At 63.8% G+C, this 12,049-nt stretch overlaps 1 protein-coding gene across 6 annotated transcripts in view; it reads right to left on the reverse strand.

Moving 5' to 3' along the window:
* Window positions 1-1,217: 1,217 nt before the first annotated feature.
* The window catches only part of ZNF446 (zinc finger protein 446), a 10,849-nt gene continuing 17 nt past the window's right edge, over window positions 1,218-12,049 (reverse strand). Inside the window, exons 1-8 of one of the 6 annotated variants that reach the window (XM_051990395.1) lie at window positions 11,973-12,049; window positions 10,818-10,945; window positions 8,718-9,185; window positions 7,854-8,043; window positions 7,440-7,531; window positions 5,294-5,378; window positions 4,081-4,266; window positions 1,218-2,188 (exon numbers count right to left, since the gene is read on the reverse strand). The exon at window positions 11,973-12,049 is cut by the window's right edge and continues 17 nt beyond it. In XM_051990395.1, the coding sequence (XP_051846355.1) occupies window positions 1,443-2,188; window positions 4,081-4,266; window positions 5,294-5,378; window positions 7,440-7,531; window positions 7,854-8,043; window positions 8,718-9,185; window positions 10,818-10,904 (1,854 nt within the window). In that variant the 5' untranslated portion in view covers window positions 10,905-10,945; window positions 11,973-12,049 and the 3' untranslated portion in view covers window positions 1,218-1,442. Of the gene's footprint in view, window positions 2,189-4,080; window positions 4,267-5,293; window positions 5,379-7,439; window positions 7,532-7,853; window positions 8,044-8,717; window positions 9,186-10,817; window positions 10,946-11,603; window positions 11,735-11,972 lie in introns of those variants that run through there. The other 5 variants (XM_051990397.1, XM_051990394.1, XM_051990396.1 and 2 more) reach the window with 5 other exon arrangements.

A 12,049-nucleotide genomic window follows, 5' to 3' on the forward strand; every position in this document is an offset into this window, starting at 1 on the left:
GGACAGTCCACCAGCACCGTGCCAGGAAACCGAGTGGCTTCCATTTGAATTGTCTGAGGAAGATTCTGACTCTGACGACCCCCTGGCAGGATCAGAGACCGGACACTGGGGTCTTTTCTCGAACTCAACTGCCCAATGTTCCACCTCTACTGCAGAGATAATGTTTTTACCTACATATCTAACCCATCTCACATGGCTCCTGACCAAGCCCCTCCATCTGCACGGGGGATTCCCTCCCCTGCCATCCCTTCCAACAGATTCCCCCCTTTCTCATGCCCTTCTCAACTGGCTACTTTGCTGCTGCCTACTGGCAGATCGAGTGCTGGGAAAACTCTGAGTTCAAATCTAGCCCCAGACATTTTCTAGCTGTGTGACATTGGGCAAGTCATTTAATCTCTGCTTGCCTCAGGTTCCTTAAATGTAAAATGGGGATGTTAACAATACGTACCTCTCAGGATTGTTGTAATGATCAAATTAGATCATATTTGTAAAAACAAACAAAAACCACTTGCTAATGCAAGTGTTCAGTTAATGCTTACTCCCTTATTACATTCTCTTATTCTCCTGTCTATCCTGGAAGAAAAAAACAACCCTCACTTTGATCCATCCTTGCTAACTATTGGTCCATTGGTGCTTTAGCTTACTTTATTCTCGCTCTCTTTTTAAGCCTTTATAATCTGGATTTTTACTTGATTCCACCTAAATGACTTTCTCCAAAGTTTCTAACATCTCTTAGTAGCCGAATCCAGTGGCTTTTTCTTAGTCCTCAGACTCTTGATCTCTGCTACTTTGGACACTGTGGGTCACTCTCTCCTCCAGAACACTAGGTTTTCCTCTCTCGGGTGTCCCCCTCCCTCTTTGACTATTCCTTCTGTCTCCTTTGCTGGATCCTCCTCCAAATCCCTCCTCCTAACCGTAGGTGTCCCTGCGGGGTTTATCCTGGGCCCCCTCCGCTGGGCTCAGGCCTGGGGGAGGGGGGGGTTGGAGGAGCCTTTTTCCGGTCTGACCCAGTCCGGGTGTGGGCCAGCCTTTGGTGTGGAGGGCTGAGATCAGGTCTCTCTGCTTCCCTCACCTCACCCTCCTGGGCCCGTCTCCACCGAAGCTCCCCCGGTCTCACTGGATCAGCGGCAGTCCTGGTGCTGGTCCTCCCTCAGAGCTAGGGACTGCAAATGCGCATTTGGGGAGGGGGGAAAACAAGAGAAATAAGATAATCGAGCTTCGGAAGATATTGTTTATTGCCTAGATTAGTGTTTCTGGGGGAGGGGCAGGGCTAGATTCACGAGGTCTGAGAAGGGCCGCTAGGGCTCCCTCCTTCCCTCCGGCACTATGGCTAAAGAGTCCCGACACAGGAGACCAGGCCAGGCCCAGCTGCCGGCAGTTGAGCGGCCCGGCCGGGGGCGCGATGGCATGGGGGTCCTGGGGGGCGCCCCGGGACGCTCGGCCTACGGAGCGTCCCTTCGGTGGGCCTTCTTGTGGATGACCAGCTGCGACTTCCAGTCGAAGGTCTCCCCGCACTCGGCGCAGGTGTGCTGGCGCTCGCCCAGGTGCGCCTTCTTGTGGATCACCAGCTGCGACTTCCAGTTGAAGGCCTTGCCGCAGTCCTGGCACTGGTAGCTCTTGTCGCCCGTGTGGCTGCGCCGGTGGTTGCGCAGGGTGGCCAGCTCGCGGAAGCCCTTCCCGCACTCGCTGCAGCGGTACGGCTTCTCCCCGGCGGCCGGCCGCGGCCGGGCCCTGGGATCGCGGGGGTCTCGGGGCTCCCTGCTGTCCTCCAGCTGCCCCGAGGCTGGGCCCGCGTGGGACCTCTGGTGAATGACGAACACGGACTTCCAGTCAAAGCCTTTCCCACACTCGTCGCAGACGTAGGGCTTCTCTCTGGCGGCCGGGAGCGCGTCCAGCAGGCGCGGGCCTGGCGCAAAATAGCTCTTGTCCCTCTCCGTCCAGGGCGGGGCCTGCTCAGCCACTCCCCCGGGGAGGAGGCCGACGCGGGCCGCCCTGCCCGGGGGGCTCTCCCAGCCTGGCGAAGGGGCCTTTCTTTTTCTTCCGGGACTTCCCGGCTCCGAAGCGGTCCAGAGGCCTCTGCCCGAAGCCGGTCCGTCTCCCTGCGTCAGACGGGGAGCCGGGTGCTGAGCCGCCAGGGGCCTGGCGCCATCCCGGGAAGAGCACTCCTTGTGGTTCTGGATCCTGCCTCCTAAGGAAGGAGAGAAGCTTTAGGCCCGGGGGAGCGCGGCGTCGGGGTGGGCAACGGGCAGCTCTGGGGCCCGGGAATGGCCGGAACAGAAGCGCCCTCTAGCCTCCGGAAGCGTCGGAAAACTCGGAAAGGGGCCCAGAGCTGAAGCTTCTGCTAGAGAACTCCGGCCCCGCCCCGAGCGGGCCCGCGCAGGTGCTTCCTTTCCCTCGGAGCCAATGGGAGCTGGGGGCGACGCCCTGGCATCCCCATAAGGCCACCTGGCGGGCCGAGGCCTCTGGGCCGGGTCCCCGGGCCTCCTCCCCGGGCTCCACGAGGGTCTTGGCCTCGGGTTTGGGGGCAGGGATTCCTGGCCCAGAGAGGAATGGGTCAGCTTGGCTGGGGCGGTCCCAGGAAAGAATCAGTCACCCGGCACCGCGGGGCCATTTGTCGGTGTCTCCTCCCGAGCGGCGGGGCCCGAGGCAGTCAGGGGAGGGCTGGGACCCCGGGCCAGGCCGGCCTCCCCTGCGCTAGAGACTACCCCAGAACCCTCATCTTGCTGAGGCGGCTTGTGGAGGGACGCGCTGCGCCCGGGGGCTTTAGCTGGTCCCGATCTCCTCCACCTCCAGGCTGGGCCGCCTGCTCCAGCTTGCGGGGTGGGGAGGGGCTGGACTCGAGATCAGAACCTGGTTCCCAGCAGCTGGCACAGGAGTCCCTTCTCTGGACCCGTCCAAACGCCGACCCTTGGGGAGCTCGCCCAACTCTTGGGCCAAGGGAAGGAGGGTGTCTGGGGCTTCCTGCCTGCTGAAGCCCAGGAAAGGGACCCCAGAACAGAGCTCTGGAGGGAGGGTGAAGGCCTGGGAAACCAGCAGGAAGGGTGGGAAAAGGCCCCCCGGACTGTAGGAAATATTGGGTGAGGCTGGGCAGGGGCCCAGCTGAGAGCCGGAGGCTGCTGGGGGGGAGGGCTTCCACCCTGGGCACACTGCAGGCACTTAGTAAACATTGATGGCTGGACCCTCCTACCCAGAGGCCTCTGGGGGCAGTTTGGGCCACCTAGGGGGAGGGGCAGTTCAGACCTAACTGCTGGTTCTCTGCTGCTCTCCTCCCATCACTCAGGGGCCTCTGCCCCTTCCCCCAAATCCCTGACCCCTGGCCAAGCCCTCCTGCCCCAGGCACCCCCCTCTCCCACCTCCTGCAGACCACCCCTCGCTCCTGGCTCCTTCCCGTAGGTCCACAGCCCTGCCTAAGGGTCCCCAGACTCCAGGGCCCTCCCGGGCTCACCGACCCCCAGGGTCACCGACCCCCAGGGTCAGCACACTCTCCCTCATCTCCACCCCCGGGAGCTCTGGCCTTCAGCTTCTGGAAGCCACGACAGCTGATTATTCCCCTTTTGTCCCGTCTACAGCTGCTTAGTGCACAGCGGTTGGGTCAGACCTTGCGCGGGGCAGGATGGGGCAGCGGGCAGGAAGACTTCTCCCAGAGGGGAAGAGGCCGTCTCCCGCTCCCCGGGAGTGTCCAACGTTAGGGAGGAGGAGGGTGGGAAGTCCGCCCCATCCATTGTTTCCGCCCTGCTCAGTTTCGGCTGGCGTCATGTTCACAGGAGTGACGGAGCATCCGTTATCCCCTGGGAAAGCGCCTGTCGCCACCATCAGCTCTCCTCCCCCCTTCCCTCCCTGTGCAAGTCTAGTCCTTGGGATAATCTCACGGCGCCCAAGACCCCAAGACCTCCCCCATGAAGAGGGAGAAAGCCAGAGCGTCCTGAGGGCGAGCCGGATGTCAGGGGTCCGAGGAAGGCCCCAGAGAGGGGACCCAGCAGACGCCAGTTATTGTTTCTACCGGACCTTCGTGGGCAGGGCCGTCCTTGGGAATGGGCGAGGCAGAGAGGGCAACCCCGGACTGAAAGCGCCCCTCCTCACCAGCTGGTCCTTCTGGCTGGCGCTCGGTCCTGCAGGTGCTCCTCAAGGGAGAGCCTGGCATGGGAAGAGGCCCTCGCCCGAGGGAGGAGAAGCCCGAAGCCTGCTGCGGACGGTCAGCGTGGTGTGCCAGCGGGCAGCGGGGTCTGCTGGGGGACAGCGAGGTCTGCCGGGGGACAGCGCCATCTGCTGGGGGACAGCACAGTGTTCTGGGGGACAGCAGGGTGTTCTGGGGGACAGTGGGGTCTGCTGGGGGACAGCACAGTGTTCTGGGGGACAGCGGGGTGTTCTGGGGGACAGTGCAGTCTGCCGGGGGACAGCACAGTGTTCTGGGGGACAGTGCAGTCTGCTGGGGGACAGCACGGTGTTCTGGGGGACAGCGGGGTCTGCTGGGGGACAGTGCAGTCTGCTGGGGGACAGCACAGTGTTCTGGGGGACAGCAGGGTCTGCTGGGGGACAGCACAGTGTTCTGGGGGACAGCAGGGTCTGCTGGGGGACAGCGGGGTCTGCTGGGGGACAGCACAGTGTTCTGGGGGACAGCATGGTGTTCTGGGGGACAGCAGGGTCTGCCGGGGGACAGCACAGTGTTCTGGGGGACAGCACAGTGTTCTGGGGGACAGCGGGGTCTGCCGGGGGACAGCACAGTGTTCTGGGGGACAGCAGGGTCTGCTGGGGGACAGCGGGGTGTGCCGGGGGAGCTACGACCCGCAGAGCCCCCGGGTGCTGAATCAGCATCTCCAAGGCGTCTCCGTTGGCAGGAATCGTCTGGCGCTCGCTCTGAGCCCACCTTCGCGTGAGGGCAGCTCTCGGGCAGCTCCCTCACAGAGCTCCGAACCCAAGGGTGGCCCTGGCCCGAGAGGGCCTCTCTCGTGTAGCCTCCCCGGGAACCCCACGATCATGAGACTGCCCCCGTGGGGCCGCAGGGCTGGCCCGGGAGGACACGAGCCCCCGCCCCCTCGCACTAGGAGGCGGGTACCCCCGCTTCCAGGAGGACTCACTGATGTCTCAAGGTACCACGGCAAGAAAAGGGTTTGGAAAAGCCAAGTGGTCACCGAGTACCCAGGCTCCTCCTGGCTCGGCATTCAAGGCTCTCCAGGTTCTTCCCTCCCCCCGGGCCCGACGTCTCTCGTCACGAGTTCACGCTTCTCCCCGACAGCCCCCCTCCAGCCCCTCACACTCCCACTGCTCCCGACCCCAAGGGGACGAGCACCCTTACCCAGGGAGACCACGCTGCCGTACTTCTCCAGCATGACGTCCCAGTACAGCTCCTTCTGGGAGGGGTCCAGCAGGCCCCACTCCTCCTGGGGAAACATCCCGAGTCAGAGGCTGCCTGGCAGAGGGCCCGGGTCCGAGCGCCGGAGCGCCTGCTCAGCGGTCCCAGAGGGACTCTCGCGCTTCCTGCCTGCAGGCTCTCGAACCCACCACGGGGGGTCTGAGGGTTCTGGACTTCAAGGGCTCCCCCTGGACAGTGGCAGGGCATTAGAGCAGCCTGGAACTGGCTGGGGAGGAGGGCTACGGGGGAAAGGATCTCAGAGGCCTGACTCCCAGGATGGGCAAGGTCCGGTGACCTTCCCAAACTGATCCCCAGCATCACAGACAGAATTCGAACCCATACTCTTTTGCTCCTCTGCCAGGTCGCATTTGGTCACTCATTCATTCAACGAGCACTTGGCAAACACCTGCTCTGGGCCGGGCTCTGTGGATACTAATAATGCCTCTTCTCTGCCCCCTGACTCCCCACTCCCACACTCTCAAATGTGGACATCTGGCAAGGGGGTCCTGGGGGCTCCACTCCCCCCAGCAGATGTTGAGGACTCCCCAACATCCCCCCAACTTCTGCTGAAGACACTCCCGTATCTCCGTCTCCATCTACGTCCCCTCTGCGTCCCCCCTGCTCCGTCTCCCTCCGTGTCCCCCCTGCTCTGTCTCCCTCCGCGTCCCCCCTGCTCCGTCTCCCTCCGCGTCCCCCCTGCTCCGTCTCCCTCCGTGTCCCCCCTGCTCCGTCTCCCTCCGTGTCCCCCCTGCTGCGTCTCCCTCCGTGTCCCCCCTGCTCGTCTCCCTCCGTGTCCCCCCTGCTCCGTCTCCCTCCGTGTCCCCCCTGCTCCGTCTCCCTCCGTGTCCCCCCTGCTCCGTCTCCTCCGTGTCCCCCCTGCTGCGTCTCCCTCCGTGTCCCCCCTGCTGCGTCTCCCTCCGTGTTTCCCCTGCTCCGTCTCCCTCCGTGTCCCCCCTGCTGCGTCTCCCTCCGTGTCCCCCCTGCTCCGTCTCCCTCCGTGTTCCCCCTGCTCCGTTTCCCTCCGTGTCCCCTGCTCCGTCTCCCTCCGTGTCCCCCCTGCTCCGTCTCCCTCCGTGTCCCCCCTGCTGCGTCTCCCTCCGTGTCCCCCCTGCTGCGTCTCCCTCCGTGTCCCCCCTGCTCCGTCTCCCTCCGTGTCCCCCCTGCTCTGTCTCCCTGCTCCCATCGGTCCTCCACTCACCCACCAAAGTAATTTTCCTAAAAGACCATGTCACTCCCTGCTCCTCCATTTCCAGGGGCTCCCTGCTGCTTCCAGGAGCAAATACAAAATGCTCTGTTTGCCTTCAAAGCCTTTTAGCCCCTGTGCCCTTCCTCCATCCAATGCCCCCAGGCTCCTGCTGTCCCAGCATTTCCTCTGGTCCTCCCTCAGGCCTGGGAGGCTTCTTCTTTGCTACAACTACTGACCTCCCTGGCTTCCTTCAATCCCCCCCTCACTGTCCTGTCATGGAAGAGGTTCCCGTTTCTATTTGGTGCATGACCCCCTCCCACCCCCAGCAAACTAAGGCACTGAATGGGGTCAGGGCCCCCAGCTCAGAAGTAACAAAGATGGGGATTTGAACAAGGCCGTCAGCAATGGTTCTGGGCGCAATGGGGGACTGGGGGAGGGATACACCGGGTCTCGTCGGTAGCCCCACACAGATAACTTTTCCAGAATCCGGAGGCCTGTTCACTGTGACACCCTCCAATGTGACACCTTCCACTCCTTCCCAGCACCCCCTGCATCAGCCAGACCCAAGGCACAGAAAGGGCCTAACCAAGAGTTTCAGGGGCCCCCAAGGGCCTCTATTACCAAAGAGAGGCAGGAACAATGGGGTCACAGGGAGGACTTGGTGGTCAAAATTTAGAGAGAGAGAGGAGAGGGAAGGGGAGAAGGAGAAGAAGAGAGGAGGGAAAGGGAGGGGAGAAGAGAGGGAAAGAAGGGGAGTTGAGAAAGCAGGGAAAAGATAAGAAAAGGGGGAGGGGAAGAGAAGGGGAGCAGAAGGGGGAAAGAAAGGAAAAGGGAGGAAAGAAAAATATGAGAGAGAGAGAGAAAAGGGCTGTGGCCAGGACCCTGTCCACCAGGAGAGCTCACCTGGCATCCTGAAGGCAGGAAGGAGGCTGTCGTCTCTGGGTGGTGGCCATTCCCTTCCTGAGGGTGGGCAGGGATCTGGGGAGTGGGTGAAGCTAGGAAGGAGACAGGCCGAGTTCAGGACCATGGCCTGAGTCCTCTCCCCTATGTCCTGCCCTGGGGGCACCTCCACAGATCTGAGGGCAAGCAGGGCCAGGCCCCAGCGGGAGGGCTTCCAGGGGGAGATCCAGCACATTCTGTGGCCCGAGGTGCTCCTCCCTCCCTCTCCTAATCTCTGTCTCCCCTTTGTGTCTGTCTCTTCCTCCCTTTCTCCGTCTCTCTCCCTTGCCCTCCATCCCCAGGCTTTTCCCTCCAAGGGCTCCCCCCAAGCACTCCTCTGCCCCCTGCGCAGCCAGCCCCACGGTGGCCGTCACCCACTCGTTTCACTGGGCGTGCCGGGCTCCTCCTTGACATCTTGGCTGGCCTCCTCTTGGGTGTCTGGCCGAGACCTCAGCGGTGGTTCCTTCTCCTTCTGGCTTTTGCTCTGAAGGCCCTTGGCTCCCAGTTGGATGCCGGGAAGTTCGATCTTTGCAGCAAGTTCTTCCTGTCTCAGAATGCGCCCCATGATCTGGGAAACATGAAGATGGGGCCCGAGCCCTGCCTGAGACTCGGCCCCGCTGGGAGAGCTTCCCTGGCCATAAAGGGGCAGGGGCACCAACAGACTGCGGGGTCCGGACTCGGGATCAGAGCCGCTTCCTACTCCTGCAGAGCCTCAGGGGAGGCTCACTGTGGGAGGCGGGAGGCAGCGTTCCCTCCCGACCAGCACCACCAAGCCCTGGGGGCGATGGGGAGAAAAGTGACCTGGGGTCCTAGGGCCGCGCTGGGGCAGAGTCCCAAGAGAAGGCACTCAGCCTAGATTCAGGGCCCTGAGAGTGGAGGTGGGAGTCCTGCCTGCCCCCAACGTTCCCAGCCTCACCTCTGCCCCCCATCCTGGGCTTACCCGCTGCCTCAGCCTCTGCAGCACCATGCCCCCAGCCTCCCCGGCCCCCAGCCTCCCTGGTCCCCAGCTTCCAGCCTCCCCGGTCCCCAGCTTCCAGCCTCCCCGGCCCCCAGCCTCCCCGGCCCCCGGCCTCCCCGGTCCCCAGCCCCCAGCCTTCCCGGCCTCCCCGGCCCCCAGCCTCCAGCCTCCCCAGCCCCCGGCCTCCCTGGCCTCCCCGGCCCCCAGCCTCCAGCCTCCCTGGCCTCCCCAGCCCCCAGCCTCCAGCCTCCCCGGCCCCCAGACTCCCCGACCCCCGGCCTTACCCACTGCATCAGCTTCGCGGGGCTCTTTTGCAGGCCTTCTAGCAGCCCCACCACTTCTTCAGTGCTCTGTGGCCCCTGCATCCGCACCCAGGCTTGGATTTCCGCGGGAAGGATGTTCAGGAATTGCTCCAGCACCAGCAGTTCCAGGATCCGCTCTTTGGGGCTGACCTCTGGCCGCAGCCAGAGGACACAGAGCTCCCGGAGCCGGCTCAGGGCCTCCCGAGGCCCGGCCGCCTCCTGATAGCGAAATCTCCGGAAACGCTGGCGAGAGGACTCGGGGCTACTGTGGTCACTCTGCGAGGTGGAGTCCGGGCCCCAGGCCGCCTCCTCATCCTGCTGCAGACCCAAGGAGCCCACTGTGGCCGGCATCTTCAGCCTCTCACGGGACCCTGCTCTGCAAAGACCTCTGAACTTCAGGGCCCCGGCCTCTCTCTCCCGTGGGGTCTGGGGCAGTTCCTCCCAAGGATGCTAAAGGAGGGAATGTCGAGACATAGAGCAGTGGAGGAGGAGTTGTGGCCGAGCCTCCGCTCCAGCCTCCCTTCTGCCATGTTTCAGACTCAGTGCTCAGAGACCTCAGGGGCTCCCTTCCTGCACGCCGTGTCCCGGAGGAATCCCATCTGCCTCCTTTTCAGAGTCTTCCTCAAAGGCTACATGGAGAGCCTCCCTCAGAGTCAGTTGGCTTTGCTGGTTGGGACAGTCGGGCTGCTGTGACCCCCAGCCTCCACCCCGCCCTGTCCCCCTGCACCCTCAAGGAGCCCTCATCTTGCATCCAGTCATCAGGTGCTACAGGGTCGGCTGCGACCCCCAAGGGGGCCACAAGCACCTTGGGCCAGGGCCGGAGGCTGCAGGTGGCAGGGAGCTCAGGGTGCAAGAGGAGCAGAAGAGAACGCCCGGGAGCTGGGTCAGGACCAGAATGACCCCGGCCCGCGGGGGTGGGAGCTCCTCGAGCTTCCACGATGCTCCCTTGCCAGCAGGGGGCTGAGGTGGGAGGATGAAGTAGGGGACCGGGGCGTCCTCCCAGAAACAGGGAGGCCACGCTCCTGGGCAGATGGCCAAGAGCGAGGGAGGGGTGGGAGCTCCGGGCACAGAAACCCGGCGGGGCAGGAGGAGCAGGAGGGCAACATGTGTCCAGGGTCACAGGCCCAAGCCACAGGCGGAGAAGGCTCTTTGTTCTGGACAGCAGCCCGAGAGGCAGCGAGCGTACTAAGGAGGGGGACCTGGGCATGTCTACAGGGAGTGTGAACAGGGGGTCTCGGCACGTGTGGAGGGGGAGTCGCAGATAACGCAGGAGCAACATCTACAAGGCCTCCTTCCCCAAAGGCCAGGGCTGGTCTCCAAGGGGCAGAAACAGAAGACAGAGCAGAAGGCAAAGCAGCAGAGAGGACTCCCCGAGGGAACCCACAGGCCTGGGAAGGGGGGCTCCTCCTGCAGGAACACTCTGGAGGATCAGAGGATGATGGGCACCCCGCCCCTACCCCTGGCCCTAACCCTAAATGCCCACTACCCAAGGAAAGGCTAGAATGGGACCTTGGGGTCCTGGAAGAGTGGGGCTGGCCACAGGCACCTCCACCTTAGGGGTGCGCTGTCCAAGGTCCTGGAAGAGGAAACTGGACCAAGGCGCCTCCACCTTAGCACCTCCTTAGCAAACGGACAGAAGATGCTGCTGCGAGGACGGCTTTCTGGGCTGCATGAGAGGGCTGCAGAGCGATCTCCAACCCATGGACCGGCGCCCCTTTCCCCAGTGAGCCAGGCTCCATCCCTCCCCAACAACATTCTGGGAGGGCCCCGTTTAGCAGGAGGATGGGGCGCAGGAGCTACAGTGCAAGCGTGGAAGAGAGTCTGCCCCGAGAAAGCTCCAGAGTCATGTCCACATCCCCAACAGCCTGGAGTTCCCCGGGGTCCTTGCCCCCTCCCTCCCCATCCATCACCGTCCTCCGGCTTCCTGTCCAGTCCCACTAGATGCGACTAAAGGCACAGCCCGGGGGAGGGGAGCGAGCACCGAGGGATGGATCCGAGGGACGCCCCCATCTTCAGCCTCCCCACCCGAGGGGACGCTTGAGGGGCCCGAGCCCCAACGCTGCCGGCTCTCGGAGCACTCACCAGGTTTTTATGGGCGTACACGTTCTCGCCCGGATCCCGGGGGGCAGGAGCCCGCAGGAGCCCTTTGGGGGGGACTCCCAGAGACATGGAAGCTGCCGGAAGCCGCGCTCCGTGGCCTCAGTTTCCTCCTGTGTCAAACAAACGGGCAGGACCATGGTGAGGACCTTGGGCGCAGGGAGGGAAGGGAGAATCCACCAGGGCGGCTCGGGAACCTCCTCCCCCCACAGCCCGCACTGATGGGTAACAGGGGCGGGCGAGGATCCGGGTCAGGGGCCCTGCGAGGAGTCCCCAGGATGTCCCGGCAGGAGCAGCAATGGCTCCCCACAAGCTCCCGGCACAAAGCGTCCCGAAGGCCCCCGAAGTCAGGGTCTGGCGGAGGCGCCCAACGAGGCTCGGAACTTCCGAGGGTCTCGGACCAGCCCGGGGAGAGGGGGCTCCTGCCTTCTCCTGCGCAGCCGCCTGCCTCAGCGCCCCCGTCCCAGGAGGGGGTCTCCGTTATCCCCTTGCCTCCGTCTCCTTCCCCCGCTTGCTCCCCGTGCCTCAGTTTCCCTTTCTGTCAGACGCCTTACAGCCGAGACCCCGCTCCCCGCCGAGACAGCCTTCCTCTCCATCTTCCCTCTCCTTCTCCCCCTCCCGCCCGTTTCTCCCCCCCGCCCTCCTCAGCCCCCCCCGTCAGAGTATGATCTCAGCGGTTTAGGGTCTCTTGGGTCTTCCACGGTCTCCCTGGCCCCACCCCACCCCCATTCTACTCTTTCTCCTCCTCCCCCCGCCCGTTCCTGTCCTCACCTCCCTCCGCGCCAGGGTCCAGCCTACACTTCCCGAAAGGCGAAAGAAGCTGCGCGCGCACCCACCCCCTTCCGCGCCTGCGCAGACTGAGAGACCGTCGGTTGTGATTTTTTTCCCTCGGCGGTTTACAAACTACGTTTCCCAGAAGGAACCGCGCTACAGCCCCCGCTTTCCCTCCCCCCCTTCGTTCCTGCGCAGCCGCCATTTGCCTAAGCCACAGAGGAAGCCTTCGGCTGCCGACGGCTCTGAGAGGGCCGGATCGGGAGTAGAGACCACAGGGGCACCGGCCGGGCCGGAGAGCAGTTGCCCGTTAACCCCAGGCGCCTCCCAGGGAACCATGAGGCCGCAACTCTCACAGTCCGCACTCACCAGATTCCTCCGGCCTTGATGGAGCGAGCACCCACTGCGCAAGCGCACATACGGAGTCGTCCAGCGTCTGTCTGGAC

Source organism: Antechinus flavipes, chromosome 3, assembly GCF_016432865.1.
Source record: "Antechinus flavipes isolate AdamAnt ecotype Samford, QLD, Australia chromosome 3, AdamAnt_v2, whole genome shotgun sequence".
Lineage (NCBI taxonomy): Eukaryota > Metazoa > Chordata > Mammalia > Dasyuromorphia > Dasyuridae > Antechinus > Antechinus flavipes.